We start from the raw sequence: 22958 nt of genomic DNA on the forward strand, positions 1-22958 counted from the left end.
AAAAAATCCTTCAGAAGAATATTTTATAAACACCTCAAATACCAGTAAGGTATTTGGGAATGTATCCATACTGCTTTTATATTTGCTGGTTGTACCCTGTTGGTGTTGGCCCAATGCCTCCAAAAACAGAGCAGGATGCACCATTTCTTTATTAATACTCACCACATATTGCTCCACTGCTCAATTACACAAGTCTCTGCTTTGGTCTTTATCACTACTTTGCTCAATATTAAGCTGATCAACAATTTTATCTCCTGAAGAAATTAACTATTATACATTGAACATAGTTTTATATAATTCATTGCACAGTATTATGTAGCTTTCATTGCACAGTAAGAAATTTTCTTTTCGAAAAATTGAGGAAGGATTCCTTTATCCACATCTCTCCAGGAAGAAGAACTTGACTGGAAAAGACAATCTTCAAGGTATATAACAGAAAGGATGCAAATAGGGAGTTAATAATACTTCGCACTTCTTTTATGTCTCACAAAAGGATCCCTGTTTTCACTTTGGAGAAACACTTTCCACTGTTTACATTTATTCATCTATTAGAGGGTCCCCGAACTGAGCACTTTAAAGAATGCACTTATTACATATCATTATGTATTCAATATATATTTATCTTAATATGTTTATTATATATATTTATGTTTCAGATGAACCACAAAAAGAAGCAAGTATTCGACCTAATATCAAGATGGATTTCAGATCAACCTTTTAGCTGTAAAGCCATTTGGGCTTATATCAGATTCATAACCTAAAGCAAACTGTCTTGAGTCAGCTGTGGGGCAGCCCAAGAGGGATTTTAAGTGTCAACTACCTACCATTTTCAGATTTAAATTTTCACCATAAAAATAGCCTTAGAAAGTTCAATATCACATGCTTCCTAGTTCTTTGGGCTGTCTCTCCTTTCAAACTAGAAAAGGCTCTTACCAATGGTGGGGTCAAAATCCCGTGATGTGTGGGGACACACAGGACAGCACTCTCCCGGGGGCACCTGGGGGTTCTCACACTCCAGCAGATCTTGACACTGGATTTCATCGCAAAGAATAGCTCCATTGTCACAGACACAGATTTGGCATGGTGAGGGCTTCCAAATATCCCTGTTCAGGTACATCTGTCCATTCTGAGTGCAGGCTATTTCTTCACCATCTTCTCCTGGGACAGAGGAGAGAATATACAACACATTTTCCAACCACAAAATCAAAGGAAGAGGACTGGATAAGGAAAGAGCACAAGATGAGAAGCAGCATCACGTATGCAGAGGAAACAGTGCACCAGCATAGCTGAAGCTGATGTTCCTGACTTTTAAATACCAGTCATCTTACATGTCTCTCTTAATTTACCACCTTATTTCTTGATCAGAAAGAAGAAAAATAGAATCGCCATGGAGTGCACAATTCCTCCACAGTACCAAGTGAATGCCTCATGAGTTTTTGGATGTCAGCCTGCTCAGAGGGGTGTCGCCTCTGCCCTGAGGAACTCCTGCCAACTCCCTGCTCTGTGTAAGTGCTGAGCACAGGGCATTGGAGAGGTCTGACCAGGGACAAGAACCTGTGACACTTCTGTCCAGAACGGTACACGCTGCCTGCTCCCTGCTGGCTTATACAGACAGATGGGACAGACACAGCAGCAGTTGGGGGAAAGAAAAAAGACAATCCCATTTATTGGGTAAGATTTATTTATTGGTGTATGGGAATACCAGCACAAAGAATCAAATCTTCTGAACAGGAGAGCCAGCCTCTGTCCAGTGGCAACAGCAGCACCCACTGCAGTGGCACTTGCAGCAGTGTCTCCAGCTGAGTGATGAGAGGCTCCTCACATGATTTATGCTCAGTTTTTATAATCCAGCTGGTCATGGCCCCACATGATTAACCCAGCACACACACGATATATCTTAACTGGATACAAAATACCCCTTAAATATTTTAACCATACATGAAAGACCATCCTACGTCACTATTTATATAGGACCAGTAGGGACTGACTATATGCATACACCCTCTCTCTGTGTACTTATTCACACAATCACATTTACTCACATTTGTACTGTTTTTACCCATACTTAAGTCTTTGCCTTTGTTTTTTTCCTACTTTGTAGCCAAACACTCCAGATATGTTTGGAATTTTTTTTTAAATCACTAGCTGAGTATATCTCAGTATCTTCTCCTAAAATTAAAATATGTCTGAGAAAGAGTTCAAAAATGAATTAAATTGGAAAGTTTTGATTGTGCATCCAGTATTTTACAGAATCCCCTAGCAGCAAGAAAAGATTTTTTCATTTTGTCCCAACGAATATTTCATCCTTTAACAGAGCAAGCAGCCGCAAGACCAAAGAACCATCCCCAGGCTGTCCCTAGAGCATGTGTCAAAACTTGCAAACCAAGAATCCCAGTGCCAAGACAGTTTCTGAGCCATACACGGCAAAGCTGTCACTCACAGTCCAAAAATTATTCTCCTGACCCCTGAGATGCTGCAGAGAAGACTGATCTTACATGGGTGGGAACGCCATCTGACCACAGAAATCCCTCAAAAATCTCTTTGAAATTGGACAATCCAGTTAAAACTACTGCTGAAAATTCCCAAACAGGTCTAATTTCTAACTGATACAAGACTGAGAGTAAGGTCAATTATATACACAGGACACATCCCCTTAGTCAAAGATCACAACCATTGTTTGTTTAAGCAAACTTGTTACTAGTATAAAAATTAACAGCTCTAAGCACAAGGACAATTTCACTGTTCCATACATTTCTGTCCTAATTTAAACCAGATGTAAACAGAAAATTACGAAGTAATAAACATGAGCAGATTTGGAATTTCAGCTTCGTGCCTCATCTCAAGTCCAGTTACTCCATCAATGTCAAAGCTTGAAGAAGGGGAGCAGATGTGTCATTAACTGTTGCCTGCCATCACTAACAGCTCTCTAACACAAACTCAAATTGAAATTTTCACCAGGTCAGCTCCTCTTCAACCGCTTTATTACACCAACAGACAAAATGACTCGAAGAGGTGCTGCAGAAGCTCGGGAGGAAATGTTTTCAGTGTGAAGTAAAGACATCAACCAAGTGTGCTGTACAGTCCATTTATGACACTGTGAGAATCGTTTTCCAAACTGCAGATCGTATTTTGGAAACCACTCTTCTCACTTCTCCCTTGTGAGCATGACATAATGCACTGTCTGACATATTTAGCCTTTTCGCCCCAGATGTCTGGCATATGGTCTGTGTCTTCTTTAACGTATCACCCGCAGAACTCGTTGTGCTGTTCAAAAGAGCAGCAGTTTGCATAAATGAAATTTCTAAGTTATTGAGCCCAAAGTCAGCATTCTGTCATAACTTCAAATAAACCACATAGCAACTGCTTTGGCAAATCAGAGCTCAGCCAGATGGTGACTAGCTTCTGCCTGGGTCCCGCTCAGCGGCTGGGAAAGACGGGGCAGACAAACACAGGGGAAAAAAGCATATACCAACTTCTGAAAGCTACTAAGTCTGCTTCCCTACCAGATTGCAGATATGATGGTCATTAAAAAAAACCACCAACCAAGAAACAAAAGGAAAAACCCACCATCATATAATATTGTCAGAAAAGACAATTGTACATCTTTTGATTAAATTCAGTGCTCCTAGTTTTTCTTTCTGCTGTGACTGCATTACACTGAAAGAGTAACCTGGAAAGAGCAGCTGTTTCAAAGCCAACTCATTTCACAAGAACATTTTGACATTCTATTCCCAGGCCTGAACTGCAGGCATGTTATCCAGCTACACCCAGAGCAGCAAAGGCAGCAAAGGAAATCATTCTACCATTTCCTCTATAGCTTGGAAATTTGCAGGTTTGTTTTAATCACAGGGACCAACTTACAAACTCTTATATATCACATGTTCTTTCTACCTCTACAGTTGTAACACAAGGTGCCAAGTGGCTTGAGAAGCAGCTTTGGAAATTTTTAATGAGGCAAAAGGATCTGCTAGGCCATTCACCAATTCTTTTCTTACCAACTAAAAAGTACAACTCCAGTTGGTATTGGACCTGAGTAAAGATCCAACAGGATTCAAAACCCATCGAGTTTCAATACAGTCTGCAAATATAAAAGGCGAGGCAGGGGAAATAGCCAATGATATATTTAAGGACTCATTCATTCATGAGCTTACACAACAACCAACCTTGAGAAAGAGGATTTCAATGCAAAGCACAGTAAGTAAAATGCAATTTCTTTCTGCTATATATTGATGTGTTGGAATATGGGTTTTACTTTAAGGAACTGATTTATCAGCAGTCAAACAGTCGGTTACAGGTAATTTACTGGATCCTCAGACACAGAGACTACGCATCAGTAGCTTGGAAGTAAAAATCACATCAGGCACTGACCTACCCAGCCCCAGTTTGGTGTCACCACTGAAGCTGTACTAATTACTGGGGGGAGGAAGAAGGGGACAGGGACCCCAACATGTCATCCCAGCCACTAGATGGCCGTCAATGCCCATCAGTCTTCACGAGCAAGTGTCAAAGTCTGTGAACAGATCAGGCGTGTAAGGCCTACCTTGCTTTGGGCTGCTTAAGCTGAGCTTGTTTTCATTTCGAGTACATCTCTCTCAAGGTGAATTCCACTCCTCAACAAGCCAACAGCAGGACAAGGGTTTGAAAAGACAGCATATTAAATCATTTCAATTTTTCACCACATCATTTTGAAAGCAACACCTAGAAATTTACTGCTGCTTCATTTGCTGTTTAAAGTTATGTGCTTCACATTGCTGTGCCCATATTGCTTTCACTGATTCCTGGTTCACATCTTGCACATGGAAAAAGGAAAGTAAGGCCTGGACATGGAACTGGGTAGAAACAAACGAGAGTGAGAGACTGAGAGAGTGAGAGAGAGATAAAGAAAGAGGGAAAATGACACCACAAAAATGTGCACCATAAAAAGTAGAAGGGGTGAACCACCACTACCCTCAGCTGAGGTGATGGCAGGTATATGAAGGACAGGAATACATTTCTCAGTGATCTACTTGAAGAAAATAAATGGCCCGAGCAAAACCTGCAGATATGAGTTTTTTCTGCAGACATGAACAACTTAGGTTCATAGAGGAAATGGCAAGGAAAAGGAAAGGATTTGGCATCAAAGCAGCTCCATTTCATTGCATTTTTAGTGGTCCTACCAATGTGCTAGTTAAAGGAATCTAGAGGCTGACAGACCTACAGTGGTAGAGTACACAGCCTAACAAAAACATAAAAGACGATGACTGGTAGTGAAAGCACAGTCTGCCAGTTTTAGGCTTTCTTCTGCTAGGAGGGGCGTCTTGATGTGTAGTGTAACCAAACCCCAATTCTTTTGCATTGCTTAACATAAAAAGACTGGAACAGAAGAGGTATAGTTATTTAATGAAAAAAGGTTCGAAATAAAACAGCTTGCACAGGTATCTTGTCATCCTCTCTTTGTCATCCTTGCGCTAGTTTGTGAAAAGCATAGGGAAATACGAGATTACACAGATACAGTGGTTTTAAAGTTTAAAAAGCTAGAAAATGAAAAGCTGAGTTTTGAGATATGAATTACAAAAGTTAATCCTGCTGACTGACTCACAAAGCAGAGGTGCAGAAGTAAATCAAAGTGAAAGATGATACGTGCTAACAATCATTCTGCAGATGTACTGTTGTGCATGTGTGCAGACTGCCAAGACAGGGACAACGGGAGCTTGGTGTTAATAATGTTTGACTGTCAGCCTGCTGCAACAATAATGTAGGGTTTGATCCAGATCCCATTAAATCAATGGGAAAAACCCTCTCATTTACTCCAATAAGAATCAGACTGCCTGTTTTGTTTATATTTTGGTAATTTTTTTTGGAGTAATAATAACGTATTATCCAAATTACTGTGACTTACAAATTATAATGTAAACATCAATTATTCTGAAAAATCAGATAGTTCTCAGGAGTGCTGACAAATACAAAATCTATTCTGCATTTGTTACATAGAAACAATTATTGTTAATGATGATTAACAGAGAGAATTCACATCAGTACTTTACAGTTACACACATGAGGATGAACCTGGAATACTTTACTAATAAAAGACTGAACTGATACACAGTTTTGTGGACATACACATTCAGGAAGAGAAGGGAGCTCCAAGTTACTGCCCCACCTCACTTGTAAAAAAGTGGGTAAGAACAAATCCCTTGCATTATACTTTTGGGAATGCACACAAGCATGAAGTTTAAAACACAAACCTGTAAGAAACTGGGTTTCATCAGAACTTTTTCTTAGGAAAAGAGGTGGGGTATCCCCCAGAGTTCCTGCTTAAAAAAAATCCTAGGGGATAATTTGCAAAGTTGACAATTAATAAACCTTTTTAACAGCATTCCACAGAATGAAAGATGTTGAATGCTTTTAAGTCCAAGTGAGTGTCAATGTGATTGGGGAGGCCATCTCTCTAGACAAGGAGCTGCAAGCCTTCAGAAATAGAAAAGTTCCAGGGTGTTCCCTTAAATGATGTAGGTAATTTTAAAACACATATTTTCACCTGGAAAATTACAGGCTCAACTGGTTTTCCTGCAGAGGCCACAAATACCAGTAAGTATGAATAAATACTGTGAAGCATGAAGGTGCAAGTCAGTCCCCAAGAAGAGACTTAATTAATTGTTGAAATTGCTGTGACTATCAATGAAGCCTTCCTAAAGCCATACACTCCATCTGGCTGGCACTACAGGGAGGGAGTTCACCGTCTGAGATTCACCAACTAAGAAAATCCAGCCTCCAAGCTCTAAACACCAGTTAGAAGCAGAAAGCAACAGCAGAACGATATACCCTGACTCGGGAGAAGAAATAATCTCTCAGATAAAGGGCACTCTTAGTGTGACCTGGCAGCTGGGGTTTGTTTCTTCCAGAAAATTGTGCCAAAATAAATCAATAAATCTATTTTCCACTCAGCATTGTGATTTCAATTTTGACTGAATGGGGAAAACTGGATAGGAAAAACCATGCTTAGGATACAGTTAAAAACCTCCAAATTAATTTTATATCAATATGTGAAGTACACAACTGCTTCTACACTTATCTGGATGGAATCAATTCTGCCATGCATTTGGGTTGGTGGCCTCTATTTCCCCTTTTTCTCACAGGTTCATGGATTTATGTCTCCATCAGGGCAAACAGAAGTTTTGCTTGCCTTTTTATGGATAAGTTTCATTTCCAAGACAGAACAATCAAGAACAATATCTTTACAACTAGATCCAACACATGCTGAATACAAAGGCAGAATACACTGGGATCCCTTCCAGTAAAAAGGCTTTCTCTTGCTGGTCCCACAGCACTATCCAATGTTTATTATACTATTCAACTATACTATTCAAAAGCAAATCATGGTGGTGTATCTGCATCTTAAGCTCACTGGTCCTGAGCTGCTAAACAGGACTCAACCCTTGTAAACACCCCAGACAAGGCAGGACACTGCAGAAGCAACTTTGCTCAAAGTTTAGTCAGACTGGTCCTTTCCTTTTGGTTATCCCAGTTTTGGACCAGTCTATTTGAAAAGCACTTTGTTAAATTAACTCATTAGAGTTATCCCAAGAACAAGGTTAGATATAAACATGTTTAACTTTCTTTTTCTCTGGTTTTATTTCAGTTCACAAGTAGGCTGGCTGGACACATTGCTAGGTGACACTTTAGCGTGCCATAAATCGAGTCTCTCCTGATGGGAGAGAATTTGCTGAAAGTCCTTGCAAGGCGCTTAAAAGATAAAACGAGACTTCTTCTGTAGTTTCAATGCTTCTAGATAGTTGTTTATGAAGTCTTATCAGAGGAACTGAGCCACTAGCGTGACCCAGGTACAGCATGGAGGGAGGAAAAGCAGGAGTGAGAGCCATTATCAAGATTCACTCAGCATTTTAAACACATTTTAACCAATAGTTACTAAAAACGTACATTATTTTTACTTTCTTACCAATTATTCAGTAACACGACTAGGAACTGCGGAATTTTCTATCCAGTCATTCCAAACTACTTTTACTGCAAAATAAGGAGTGGTAGAAGAAGGAGAAGAAGGTTTAGAGAACAACAACAATCCTCCATTTTGGTATTTTTTACTCTTATCTATATACTATAAAGAGAAGCCTAAAACCTCTAAATTTTTCACCCCGTGACAATACATAGTAGTCTATCACCTAATTCACACCACTGTATTTTCTAGCTGTTATCTGACTGTTGGTAATTTTTTCCAAGGTTTAAAGCTATACCAGTGGTGTCCAGGGGGGTAAAAACCCTTAAGAACAGGCAGAGAAATATTCTCAGCACTCTGGGTTCCTACACTAGGTGCCTGCAGGAGAATAGGGTGAAGGAGAGAGTTGAAGAGTCTGATATGCCAGCAGTGCTTATACAAATACTCTCAGATGACACCAATCAAGCCTCCAGCATACAGTGGGAAATGAAATTACTTCCAAATGTCTAAGGCTGCACAGAGACTGTAATGAGGAGGCATTCAGGGCACGCCTGAGAAAACACTATTGCAGATTCCAGCAGTTGGAGCAAATCAGTCAAAAGCTGAAGTCGGTAGCGGGGTCCCTGGTCTCTGCTGGAGTCCATATGGCCACAAACGCTCAGCTTGGACTTTGTCATGAAAGGTAGTTAAAGTCAGTTGAGCTACTGCTGACTCAGTGCAGAAGCAGCCTGAAAGTGCTTATCAAGGGCAATTATTATGTTTTATTATCTCAAAAGAGGCTTGAGGCAACAGAGATCATTCAGTTTTATAAGCAAAATGCTGGAGCACATTCTTGACTAAGGGATGACATTTTTAAGAGGAATCACTTCATTTGCATGAAGACAGGCTGGTTCCAGAGAAACATCAGATTTTTTTGGTGGGCAACTCACAAAGAGAACACATAGCAAACCCATTTCAGGCGGTGGAGGCAGGGCCTGGGCTTGGCACTGCTGAACACACACAAGTTCAGCAATGCAGGCATTGTCTTCAAAATTAAAACAAAACTAAACCTGCAATTAGCACATTTCCTAAAATATAAGAGGTTTCATTCTGAAAGCAAACACACCCCAACAGTGGAAATTCTGCCCAACTTGCTGCTATTGCAAATTAAAGCCAATCTGATTAGGACATAACGAACTGCACATAATATTTCTAAACTTAAGTCTAAAATAGCAAGATTACAGCGAAAATGTAATATTCTTCTACAGTCTATTTTGGCTCCCTGTTCTGGAATCCATAAATGTTTGATTTTGGTCTTTCGAAAAGCCAGACTTGGACTTGGTGAATTAGTAAAAATAAAGCATTTTGGCTGGGAACAAAATTTTCTCAGTTGCTTCCTGTGTCACTATCAGTGACAGTTTCCACTCACTCCTGTAGTAAATCTATGGACAATTCACAAGAAACCACCTTGGCTGTGCAGTCAGCCAGAAAGCAATGGCCCAAGGAACAAGCCATGCGGGGTAAGATTGCACTGTGTCAGCCAGATTCTGAAATTACCATCTCTTGATGTTCCCAGAAGTGATCCCTGAGGAATGTCACCATTATCTAGCCACCAGCTGGACTAAGAATTGCCAACCATTACTCTTTGAACTCAACAGTCCCACCAGGTCCTCATTCACCTTGTTGCCCACCCATTCAGTCCCATACTGAGCACTTCCCCAGACTGCCAATGGATGTTACGGGAGATGGTGTCAAAAGCGTTGCTGAACCAAAAGTAAACATCTTCACTTATGCACCAAGCCTATCATCTCACTGTAGAAGGCAATCAGATTCAATCAATTTAATGGAAAGGGGAAAATGCATTAAATAAATAGCCCTAACTGCTGTCTGCTCTTCTCTGCACCCATCCATTCCAAATCCTACAAGTTCCACTGTACCAGTTTCACATATGCTCTAATACTCAGAGTCTAAGTAATAAAATAGCAATGCACTGCAAAGTAACTGGTTTGCCTTCCTTGTTTTGTAGGATTTAGCTCTTTTGAAGTCACACAAAATGCATATGGATGTCTTTTCTTATTATATCTAAGAGAAACACACTTGCTGCTGCCCAAACACCCTCATTCTTTGAAGCCATACACATCAAAGTTCAAGAGAAACCTATCATTACACACTGCCTTTTCCACAAAGCTATTCTACATTGCGGTTTGCAAAGTGGACTCCTGTAATCCCCTAAATGCATCCTTGCTGGCTAATATCACCCTCTTTTTCAACTAAAGATTTGTAATTAGCAAGAAAATTCAATTCCATAATTAAAAATCCTTGCATTCCAACAGCCTCAGCATTTCAAACTGAAGTGAAAACTACCCAGTGTTTGGGTGGAGTAGGAAGGTATTGCTGGAAAGTACTCATAATACACTGTTTGTACAGCAAAGCCATTCATTTGCTGAAATTCTGGGCCTGTGAGAAATTAAAAAAGAAGAATGGTAAGCAAAAAAGTCTGCAAAAGTTTCAGGAACAAAGCCTCTTGTTTCTTTTCTGCCACCATTACCTTTACCACAGTTCAGACAGCTCAGTCAGCAGCTTCTGGTTCCAAGCTGACATGGAACAGACTTCGGCAGCCCTCAGGGCACCATGGCTGCTTTCTGCACAGCATCAGGGAGGAAGGTTCTAAAGGAGCAGACTGGTTTTCAAGTGTAATCCTGAAGATAATCACACATGTACATGAGGAAAAGACAGTGATTTAGATGCGTCTCATGCCCACGAGAGAGTGAAACTTATTTATTACTTATAGATACAGGAGCAATAAGTAGTTTCCTCCTTTCAGTGTGTAAAAGTAACAATGTTAGTAAGTAACAAGTGAATAGGACTCAGTTCATTTCAATAAAGGTTTGGGATGAAAAAAATCTTTGAGACTGAATATAAAAGAAAGACAATAGTATTGCTCAAGAATTTTTCTACAATGTGGGTTGTGGGTTTTTTGAGGGTTTTTTTTTTGTTGGAAAGCATTTCATTACCAAAATACCAAGGACAGTCCTTTTATTAGCTACATAACTTGAAAACCTTTTCTTTCATTCTCACGATGTTTGAAATCACCTATTTCAGTCAAAAAAACCTACTGGGATTTGCTAGAGGGAACGTCACACCAACAAAAGTCTTGTAAAAAAACATCCAAGTCAAGCTGCGGAAAAATGTTTTCATTGACCTGACCCAATTCCATCTTTTTCATCATTTCTGAGTAATGAGACCTTTTCAAGGTTCCCCCAACTCATCCAGGCTGACTAGGGAAAACTCAGTTATTTAAGAGCAGCTTCCCCTCTAGCATAGGCTGGTGATTGTACACTGCAACAAGGATGACTCCAAGTAGACTCATATTTGCGGACCAACGTACTTTGAATCCCACTGGAAGAAGAGCAGAGCTAGGTCAGGTGAAGAACGTCCTCACTCCATTTTCAGAGTGCTGCATAACTTCATTAAATTTAAGAAGGAATTTTAAATAAAACCCAGTTTCTTATTTTGCCTTGATGCAACAGTAGAAAAGGACATTAACTTGGCACGAAAAATCCCATGAAAGAAGAACTACAGGTATCTTTGCCACCTGGAGACTCTGTGTTACTGTATGATGCACTGGAATAAAGTTACAAATTTTTATTTCCATTTAATTTCTAACTTGTCTTTGCTACTGTCCCAATTCTTGGTCCATACAAATGTTTAAAAAAAAAAGAAAAAAAGAAAAAAAATCAGCAAAGACGACATACTATCCACCCTGTCATTTAGATGCACTGCAGTAATAAATGGATACATACCAGCCATTACTTTGCTCTGGTGCAGGATTATGGTTTCTGGGACAGAGGAAATGAAAGGCTTTCCTGCAGGCTCTCCTGCTCCTAATCACTGGATATCTTTCCATACTTCAGGGAGGAAGCATAATGAACTTCTGTCAGGCAAACAATCCATACTAAAAAGTTTGGAATGAATTAAAATTCAAGTAGGGATGCCTAGTTTAAAACAAACCAGCCGTCATCACCTCCAGCTACTGTTTGCTTTGAACATAATCTACTTAGCATTTCCCTTAGTTCCTCCTTTCAAAACTATTTCATCATTTTTCAGATCTTTTTAATTTTATCCTACTATTGTTTCTTTGATATCAGCCTTTAAAAGCCCAAGGAGGCAGCATCCAAGTTACAATAACGTTTTTTTCCAAAGCAAAGCATTCTGAATACTGACATCTTGTTGAATCACTTAACTCCGAAAGCAGAGCTAGGAGCTGCAATTAGGTTCATGTAAATGCATAAAATACAAAAGAGAAAATAAAACATTTCTATAAAAGAATGAAAACCTGTGTGTGGTTGAGAGAAGCATCCGTTCTTAAGGGATGTAACTCAAACATTAGATTCAATGATCACTTCTAGGGAACAATTCAGGGTATGTGGGCATTCTAGTGTGACTATGCCCCATTGCTCATATCAAAACTTGGTCCTTCACTGTACCCAGAAATCGGTATAAACAACACAGGGAACCTTGACATAGAACTGGGCTCTAACATGACCAAACTTTGGGCTTTGAAGTGGAAATCACCAGCTGGAAGCCAGGAGTCCTGCACAACACCTTAGACTCAGTTTAATGGTGAAAGTGTCTTAGTTTAGTCATCTCCAAACTTACATGATAGTAGCACAAACCCAGCTGAAAACCAGCTTTTTTAATTCAGTCTTCAGTGCCATTAAATGATAAACCTTTGGGGACAGAGCTAATGGCATCAAAAGACACCTATTAATGTCAGTGGGCTTTGATACCATGTAAAGCATTATTGTGTTACATTTAGAGGCACTAAAATTTCATGATGCATCATATCAATTCCTTATACACACCTTTCAGCATAGTTTTGGGTTTTTTCTCTCTAATGCAGTGGATCATTAGAAGTGATTATCTGTCCTACAAGAAATGCATCTCAAATTACATCTTTCACACAGCATTTAAGACTGCAATATGAGCAACAAACAACAGCAGCCCAATTACTTCTTTCAACCTGACAGTTTAGGACTTTTCATAAAGGACATTAAGGTTCACTTTAGGGCCTGGTGGGCTCTATTTAAACAGGGAATTATTGCAGGTTTTGCATTAAAACAATATACTGTGACTGAAACAGCAGTTTGGCATACAAACATCATACAAGTCCATTCACCAAATCTCTGCAGTATTTTTCAAATCACTCCCTGGGGAAGCTCAAATAATGTTTTGCTTGGTTCAGATAAACTCCAGTTTATCACAAGCTCACCAGAGTCTTCAAAGGTCTTACTTCTCAAAAAGCACCCTCATTTCCTATCTTTTTAGATTCCTACACATTTTCATTTTCTGAACCACAAAGCCCTTCCACTTCATTTTTTCCCTTCAAGGTCCAAATTCTTTCTTTGAAACCTTTTCCCTAAGTAAAAAACATATTTACTTTACTTTTCCACCTTACACATCCGAGTGTTACACCAAGAAGACACCTTAACATTACAATGTCCCATTCAAGAACGGCTCGATAAGACTTTTTAAGGGTCAGTAATTCCATAGCAAGAAGTAAACCACAACACCTTAAATAGACAGTCATTTGAGATTTTTTACTGTTAATTTAGAAATATGAATCCAGTTCAGTGAAGTACTGGACATCTTGGAACACACTCTAGGAAACGGTAAAGTCCAATGCTTGTGATCATCAAAGGACAGAAGTGAGAACATTATCTTGGTTCTTCAAAGCCTGTAAGATATTTATGTTCAAGTCCTTTAAGAGGTGGCTTTATTGCCTGGTTACTACTCGCATTTTTGTGTAAAGCAGGACTGGAACATCTCTGCATATTAACATGTTTTCTTCTACCTGGTACTGCAATTCAATTAATCAGTTAAGGATGTTATACTGCAGACTTAACAGAGCTTTTGAACCAAATCTGATCTTTTAGCTCCTTCAGAAGTTTACAATCACAAAGGGCACCACCAAAAGTACTCATATTTCTTGAAGAAGAAGCCTGGAAATAGGGTGTTGCATTCACAGCTGATTAGAAGAGTCAGCTCTGAGAAATCAGGAGCTGTCAGTAGACGGAACTTTCTCCAGTTTACAGCAGCTGAAGATTTTGACTTAACAGTCCCTTGATCAGGAACTGTTTTTCACATAGATACCTATCTACTGGACAATTCTCAAAGGATTAGAAATAGCTGGCATCTATCCACAAAGTGCACAGGAGGTTTGTGACAATTTCCAGAACACCGTGTCCTATTGCTAAATTTATTTACACTACTGAAGAAATGCAGTATTGCCAATGCCCTGCCTCACTAACCCCTTCTCCACTGGTGGTCTGGGCTAACACAGCCTCATGCAGCTACTCCCAACAATCCTTTCTGCAAATAAGTCTAAATATATCATCACTATATTATTTTTTAAATATCACTAATCCTAACAGGTTAGTAGGCTCGGAATCAAATTTATTAAAGGGCTGTTAGAATCAAATTTTCTCAAATAAAATGTGCTGCAGGACATAAGAAGTGACTATTTCAGCCATTAAAGGTGCACACCAGTGCTCAAGACAGAGCACTCTGAGGGAGGAGTGTCCCACAGTAGAGCTACAACACACGAGACACAACTGATCTGCATGAACACCGAGGTGAGATATGGGCAATGAGCCAGACTGTCCTCTGTGCAGCGAGGCCAAGCTCTGTATCTCATCCCAGGCAGAAGTGCCTCACCTGTGTGCTGCAACCAGACCTCCCAAATACTCAGTGAACAGCCAGTACTCTAAAATAGCTTTTCACCAGCCTTCAAGTATAACATAACTTCTGCCTTAAAGAGAGCAGTGATCTAAAAGGGAACTGCTGACACACCAGTGCACATCTCCTTGGGAGAGGGCTTTCTGCCAGGCTCTTTTCAAAACTTCATGTAAGAGTTCAGGCTTTCAGTAATGTTGCAACATATACTAGATGCCAGTAATAAAACAAATTGATACTTGTAGACCACCCACAAGAAGCAGGCCTTCAGCACTGAGTTGATAACACCGTATGAATTAATTCTCTACTTCTATTCATCAGGGCCTTATTCAATGTTTAAAGTAAAATCCTTCAAGGCCTGTGCTCTCCTAACCTCTAGCTGTTGTCACGAATCTTACTATTACACATGATAAAACAACAGACAGAACTGCATTAAGTGAGCAAAAGAGAAAACCAGACAAATTCTCACGACTAAATGTACGGAATATGTGTGAAGAGGTAAAGTTGCAATGAAGTTCATGGATCAGCATCCTCACTGACAGACTCTCCCACTGTTTACAACTGCCCTTCAGCACAGTCACCTGTGCACCAGTTTTTAAACAAGGAGATTGTAGCAATTTTAAAAGCTGCAGAATAAGATGCATGTCTACATGTGGTCCTCTGTGTTGTATCTCTGAAGAACTACCAAAACTGATGAACTGGGAGAATATAAAAGGAATATAGCTTTTTGCCTCTGGCAATGAAATAAACATGCATAAATTAGTATCAAAAGGGAAAACCATCCTTCATAAAGCTCCTTCTTATCATGTCTATAACTGCACCCCTTTTTATTGAAGAAACTGAAAATATTTTTGTAGTGATAAGTTTCACAAGAAAAGATAATAACCACCTTATTGGAAACAGATGTTTTACACTGCTATGCTATAGATAAAGTTGTGTCAGCATTTCCATAAAAGGCCTCCCTGTTTCCAGCAGTTTCCAGCTGGCAGGCAACATTTCTACCTCAAATAGCAAGATACAATCGCAGGAGTAACCTGGAAAAACTGGGGGAAGAGTAATTCTTGAGCTAGCATTGGAAAAGAGAGAAGGGAGGTGTTTGTGGGGGCAGCCTGGGAGAGGGTGTGGTGATATCCCAGCAGATTCCTGAGAGAAAGGAGTGGCTGTGCACGGTCATACCTCAGCCGGCTTCCGTGGCTGTTCAGGCACTGCTGCGGCAACCCCACAGCGCACGGAACCCCAACCCACAGCATCTCTGTCCTGGGCTGTCCAACATGCACAAACACTGTGCCATCTATGCACAAAGGTGCAGACACAATATGTATTTTTAAGAATAGTCATAAACCAAGAATAAGACCTGTTAGAAACTGAAAATAACACAGATAAGATAGCTATTTGTGAGAGATGGAAAGGTTAGTCCTAAAAAACACACCAGTAAAAATCTCTGTCTAATGGATGAGCCAGCACAGATTTCATTACTGCTGAAAAAAATCTCCAGTTAAGAAGTCACATTCAGATACATTTTGGAAAACATTAGTTCAGCTTTTTCCTTCCCAAAAGCATTGACTGCTTTGATCTAGAAATTAAGATTACTGGGGATAATTTAATGTATTTTCAATAACTTTATCTATATTAAAGATTTTGAAGACCTATGTAGAAAACAAATATAACAATGTTATAGATCCAACCCAGAATTTAATGTTAAAGTTTAGACCCCCTTAATTTAACAATTACAAAAACATTTTTTAGCCTCATTAAATTTGGATCAGGCTCCTCTTTGTACATTTACAATTCACATTGACTAGCTCTCTGTTTTTCTGCTAGAAACTTTGGGGCATTTGAATTTCCTATATTTGGATCACAAATCCTTTCTTGACAAGGAATTTGCTCACCACTTGACAGAGGAATTTTTGACAGGGTTTATTTGTGGTTGGCAGGCTGTTTTGGTTTTCTTACTGTTGTAGGAGGCACTGAAAATTAATACATGACATATTACATTTTTATCAGATGCCATGAGCTATTGCAATTACTCTCATATGTAAACCATGAAAATGTACAAAGTGCAACAAAGGTTGCACCCACCTAAAGCTAGGCAATAGCTTTATATATATATATATATACACACACACACACATATATAGATGTGTATATATAAAGTTACATATTATGTAAATTACATACATGGGATTTTTACTAGAGAAATTTTCCCAATAGGCAATTTTTAGAAAATTGAAGACTCTTGTTTTTGGATTTGGTTGGGGGTTTTTTGAAAGAATTTTGAGTGAATGACCAATTCAGCTGAGTATTGAGCTCTGTGACATTTCAGCAGGGATGTAGCCTCCTCTGCAATTCTGAACCCCTAAGTTCAAACACAAAAAATTGATACAAATTTGTTTAGTTCTGGGTGCGTGGAGAACCTTCCCTGTTGATGCATTGTAGGACAAATAGGGAGAAGATCACTTTCAAGATAAGAAGTGCCCCACTGTGCACACCTGAAACTGCTATATTACATAGAAATCACTCTGATTTGGTTTTAATACAATGCTCACCAGTTTAGAAATCTAGTAATTTAAAACCATAACAGTGTAATTTGCAGGTTTTCTGATTTTTTTTTTTCCTACCAGGAGCAAATACCAGAAGTCAGTCTGACTTAATGCCTGAACTATATTATGCCAAACATAGACTGTTCTTTTGGTTCTACAAAGTATACCTTCATTTTTGTAATTATCCAGTCATATTTTAGGACATAGTTACTCGATAGAGCTGCATCAACAAGGTTCTGGGATGCAAAATATCCTTTCAGTGTATCAGAAGAACAATACCAGTTATATAGTCCCAAGTTCCACATGGTTGGCTGTGCCATTTTAACAGTTATAAATAAAACTGTTATAAGTTATAAATATATAATATAAAGTTATAAATACATTGTGTTCGTAGCAAACCTCACTCTGATGCATTCCTTGGATATCAACATTTCAAGAATATAAACAGCTTTGTTGTTTCAGGGCCCCTTATACTCTTGATATTAAGCAGAGCAGTGCAGTTTACACTCCATACAGTCTATAAATCAAATATAACAACTTACAAAAGCACATAGCTCAGATGTTGCTTGTCATACTTCACAGAATCTTGCCAACAAATCAGAATGGTGACTGCTGAGTGAGACACAGTTGTGGCATTAATAAAGAACTAATTATAAATAAGAAATGTCCATTCTAAAAAATAATCTTGCATAGCTGCTGAGTATCTGGCCATTGAAACAGGCTAAAAGTCTTAGTATTCTTTAGTTTTGAATGCAAAACCCAGAAATACCTGCACTTGCTAGTTTCTATTTGATCACCAGAAAACACAGTCTCTAAATATAAAAAAAGATGTCATTTGATAGTAATGCTTGCAAATGATCAAACTGAAATTATTACACCATAAAACTCATTCTTAGACACTGACATTTATTGATTCTATTATATAACCTGTCAAATGACTTGAAAGCTTTGGTTTGGTGTAGATCACCTCTGTACACTATCAGGTACATCTGTAGCAACCATGTTCTCCATAATGACTACACAGGACTTGGTAATTACATTTCAAGATCTGATTCAAACAGTATTTCAATTTATGCTGCTAATCTAACATTTTCTTAAATATTATGTTACTAGGCCAGTCACTGCTCATTTTTAAAGAAATAACATTAGATACGCAATTAGAGCTCAGCATAATGATTGGATTCTGAACAAATTATTTCTCTCAAAAATCATTTCAATTCTGTATGATTTCTTAGTGTCTTTCCTTATTATCCATAATGTAATTTACTTGAGACTCGTGCCTCATCGCACTTGGTTTAGCAGCAGTTCCAGGACTCTTACAAAGGCAAAGGAAGTTATTTGTACTAGAGCTGATCTCTGAGGCCTTTTCACAGCTCTAGGTAAATACCACTAAAGCATGTCCACTAAATCTCACTGTAAGAGGCAGTGGAGCCTCCCAGGTTGTAGTGGGATCCATGATCCCTGGCCACTATTGCAGAATAACCACATTGTAGTCAGCCTTCAAAAAAAAACCCCAAACAATACTAGGACAAGATTTCTAGTAGATGTGAATATTGATATAATCTAAAACTTCCAGTCTCTAATGAAAAGAAATCACTGCTGAGCTTTAGTGCTGAGGCACTAAAGAATAATAAAGATAATGTCCTGTTAGGAAATGAGAGTGTGGATACCAGACAATACCTTTCAATCTGCATGTCTGAGATCCCAAGACTTCCAGCATGCAAACAGACATGACATTAGACCACACCAAATGTACTAGACCCCACTGACATTATCCAGAAGCACAGATGGGAACCAAGTGTCCACAAGAACCTAACCTCTCCCTGAGACACTGTATTCTCCAATTAGATGGGTGAGGAGCCATCAAAAAATTAAAAGGTACCTCTAACAATTCTGGAAGAACTAGGATAATGAGGCACACTACATTTTTCAATAGTGATGTAATCAATATAAACACAGAATACTGGGTTCAAGGTAAAGTGGTGAGAGCAAATGAAATATGATATTAAAGGGTCAGATAATACATGATCTAACAGTTACTTGTACTTCCAAATACAAGAATCCAGTGAATAATCTTTCAGAAATTTAACAAAGTGCTACAGAATTTATTGGTTTATACATATCTATATTTACAACTGGACAGCATGATTTATTTATTTTTACTCCAAACTATATGATTTTATAGGATCCTTTATTAGTGCTATGGAATAAGGAGTTCACTCAAATACTTTGGAAGAATTATTCTTTAAATACTGGAGAAAAGTTCTGGGATGAAACCCATGGCTTACAGATGAACATCATACCACCTTCTTCCCAGTGGTGAAATTCCCTCTTCAGCATTGACTGACCATTTAGGTTTAGAAGTTGTAAATACACAAGGACCCCCAACTTTTCGTATTCACTATGTATGCTCTATATATTTATATATATATATATATATTACCATCTATAGAACTGAGCAACGTCTGTTCCATGTTTGCCGTCTGAAACTCCACTTCCAACCTGAAGTCAAAATACACAGCACAGACACTAAGCAGTTACTCAAATAGCATGAGGTTCAGCCTTAACATATCTGTGTTATAATGCTCCTTTCAAAAGGTGGGAACTTTCCCATCTCCACAAATAGGAAATTATTTTCACTCAGTGACAAAGATGCTACCTTAGATAATAAAAGAGGAAAGCGAAACTTCACTAAATCACAATGGCCTGTGAGAATACGTGGTCCAGGATTCGAAATCCAGGTAAGGTTTGGGGATGTCACAGGGTGGTGAAAAGAGCCACCAATGATACTCCTGAGCATTTTCATAACCAGTGATTTCTACAAATTTCTTAGCATGCAGTGCAGCGCAGGATACCCAACCCAAGCCTAATTTGCAGTGCCTAGCAAAGCAGTCCTAAGTGATAAATTCCATCTCCTGCTGAGTCAATTAGAGAGCAGCAGGAGGGTATTTAAGAACTGTGGAGAAGATTCTGCCTGCCCAGGCAGATGCAGCTTCTCCATGGACATCTTCAAACCTGCACACCTGCACTCTGCTTGCATGGTGAGCTCAAGCTTTGGGCAGTTCCAGCACGGATCCCAGAAAAAGGCTGGAATGGCACAGAGCCAGCAGGATGCTAAATCCCGCACTGCAGCAAGCCAGCAGTTCCTCTGGGAACTGCCTGGATGCCCACACCAACAGAACAGTTTGGAGAGTCAGCATACTAAGCTTTATGAAATAACTAATCTTAAATTACTACATTAGACTGATTACTTTTTTCCCTACTATAGATGCTTATTGCCACTTTGGTATGTAAAAGCTTTCATACATGTAAACTGGTTATTTTCAACAAAAACAACATTTTTTAGATTGTCACCATGTGCTCTGCAGGATGTCTTCATCTCAAGAGCTTGAGTTAATAAAACTGAAACACTGACATGTATTTTCATAAATGCAGAAACCAAAATATTGACCTGTGGCTACAAAGACCCACTGGGAATGTCAGATCTCACAAAACAGTCCAAAAGCAACTTGACAAGAATGAGAGACAGGTAACTAAGGACTTCTTCAATGCCAAGCAAAGCATATTGTCCCCTGACATTGATGCACTGTTTCCCATGCTGCAATAACAGACAAGTCCTTTTCCAAGTCAAAGCCTAAAATCTGCCTTAATTGTCCTTCATTGATTTTCTCATTCTTCATGAAGATCTGCTCTAAAAGCTTTAAAACTAAACTGAATCTTCTAATAAAGTATTTCTGAAAAGTAACTAGACTTAAACTATCTTAAACTACAGTAATTGTGTTTGTTTAATGTAAGATTAACTCAATTAACACCTTTGGACTTCAATTCAACTATTGCAGATGTACTTCTTGGCTCCCAAATCTCAAGTGGTTCAAAAGTCACCTGTACGGCTTTCATTTTCCTTCAGTGGATGACTGGTAAACCTCTGACCAATACCTCCAATAAGCACTTTCATATGAATTTCCATCCTCACAGAAACTCATCCAAACTCAAGAGACAAAAGAGTTTCTGTGCCACATTTTGTATCTATTTTTATGCCACTGGAGATCATTTTTCTAGGCTAAAAGTGGTAGTTTCCGGCCAGATCCACCCACTCATACTGCAGCTTCTCATGGTGAACAGAACATCCAGAGGAGGAATTTCAGTTTAACACAGATCAAGGAACTTAAAAAAAGCATTGATCAAAGTTTTGCAACATAAAGTTTCAGTACACAATCCATCTTCTGCATCAGCTATTCACCTTAACACACATAAAAGTTCCCCTCTGCGACCATTACTGATGCTCAGTCTTGGATTTTCTCTTTCAAAAAAAAGATAATTCCTTGTAGTGGCATATTGCCAAGAGATGATAGATAAGAAACTAAACTATTAACACCATTTTTCGTCCATTTTCCTTGTTCTCTCTGTAAGTTTAGATTGCTTCACCTCATCATTAAAAAAATTCTACCAGCACTAACAAATTATTTAGAGTAAAATTTAAGAAGTTGACTACAGCAAAAAACAACTACCTTTTTTTTTTCTTTCCTTTTTTTTTTTTTTTTATTTTTTGCATGAAGGACCTTGAACTATCACTTTGAAAACACTTACCCCCAAGACATAAGCAACTTTTATGTTACAGGAATCCTTCCACAGAAGTTACCCATAACTTAGGGTCAAAAAGGAGACAGCATCTATCAGCTTTTTTTTGTACTGCAAACAGGTGGTGAGGGCTTAACATTTAAACACATTCCTCAAATTTCCTCTGTCTACAGCACATAGCATATTTTGAATGATTTACCCAATTTATTTGCAATCTTCATGTCTGTTGCAAGCATAAAGAATACATGCTGAGGTATCCAACAACAACAAACCAATCATCACTTGCCAGAACAACTTCAAAGCTCTGAGACATGTAGTGAAAATCAAAACGATGCTGCAGGAGTTTATTTTCCAGACTCTTCTATATAGAGCTTACTAGCAGCTCTGCCTTTTAAGTGTTCTCTCTCATATGGTGAGGAGAAATATGTCCTGCTGCTATTTACTTATCTTCTAGCACTGGCTGCTAATCACAGCCAGGCTGTGATTCTGTTATTTCATCCCTAGGACCGCAGTCAATCCTACTTCGGGGAACAGGAGACTTGACCCTATTGCACTCCTTTCCATTGCTTGATGGTTTGGAAACCTGAAGCAGCTGAATCAGACACACCCCTGCACTTAACAAGCACATTATTCAGGATCTATTTTATCTGTTAGGAAATGGCCTCAACTGTTTTTAAAAAGTACTTTCAGACATCTGTCTATAATGGTAAACAGCATAAAGTAACAGGAGATTTCTTCTTCTCTTCCTATTTTAAACTAAACCAAGAATTATCTCACATTTACAAAGGAACTCTTAAGATATGGATTCGAGCCTAAACCAGAATTTTTTAATAACCCAAAATAATAACTTCTGTTGGCAAGACAAAATCTAAATTACTGACACAGTGGATTATTTCACTGTTCACCAAAAGATACATTACATGGCAGGGTAAAAAAGGGTGCAGAATCTCTTCTAGAAACTTGTTTCACTTGGAGTAGCACCTTACCACCAGGTTACAATGTACATTGCTGTCCTTGGTAAAGGAGTTTGTGACTTCAAGGAATGTGAGCCACAGTCTTCCTTTTTCTTTCCATGAATTAAAATCCCTCACAAAATTTTTGTTCATGACTTATGCATTACATTATTCTATAATATCCTGCTCTGTGCAGGATAGCATATATAATAAATGGAAAACAGACATGATCACTCTGGGATT

The 22958-nt window shown here is 38.7% G+C and overlaps 1 protein-coding gene across 3 annotated transcripts in view; it reads right to left on the reverse strand.

Annotated features, from left to right (window-relative positions):
• Positions 1-22958, reverse strand: part of COL5A2 (collagen type V alpha 2 chain) — a 134676-nt gene that overhangs the window by 48312 nt on the left and 63406 nt on the right. For all 3 annotated transcript variants that reach the window (XM_048308700.1, XM_048308698.1, XM_048308697.1), the window contains exon 2: positions 934-1158. In XM_048308700.1, coding sequence (XP_048164657.1) covers positions 934-1117 — 184 coding nt within the window. In that variant the 5' untranslated portion in view covers positions 1118-1158. The remainder of the gene's footprint in view (positions 1-933; positions 1159-22958) is intronic.

Source organism: Corvus hawaiiensis, chromosome 7, assembly GCF_020740725.1.
Source record: "Corvus hawaiiensis isolate bCorHaw1 chromosome 7, bCorHaw1.pri.cur, whole genome shotgun sequence".
In the NCBI taxonomy this organism is placed as follows: Eukaryota; Metazoa; Chordata; class Aves; order Passeriformes; family Corvidae; genus Corvus; species Corvus hawaiiensis.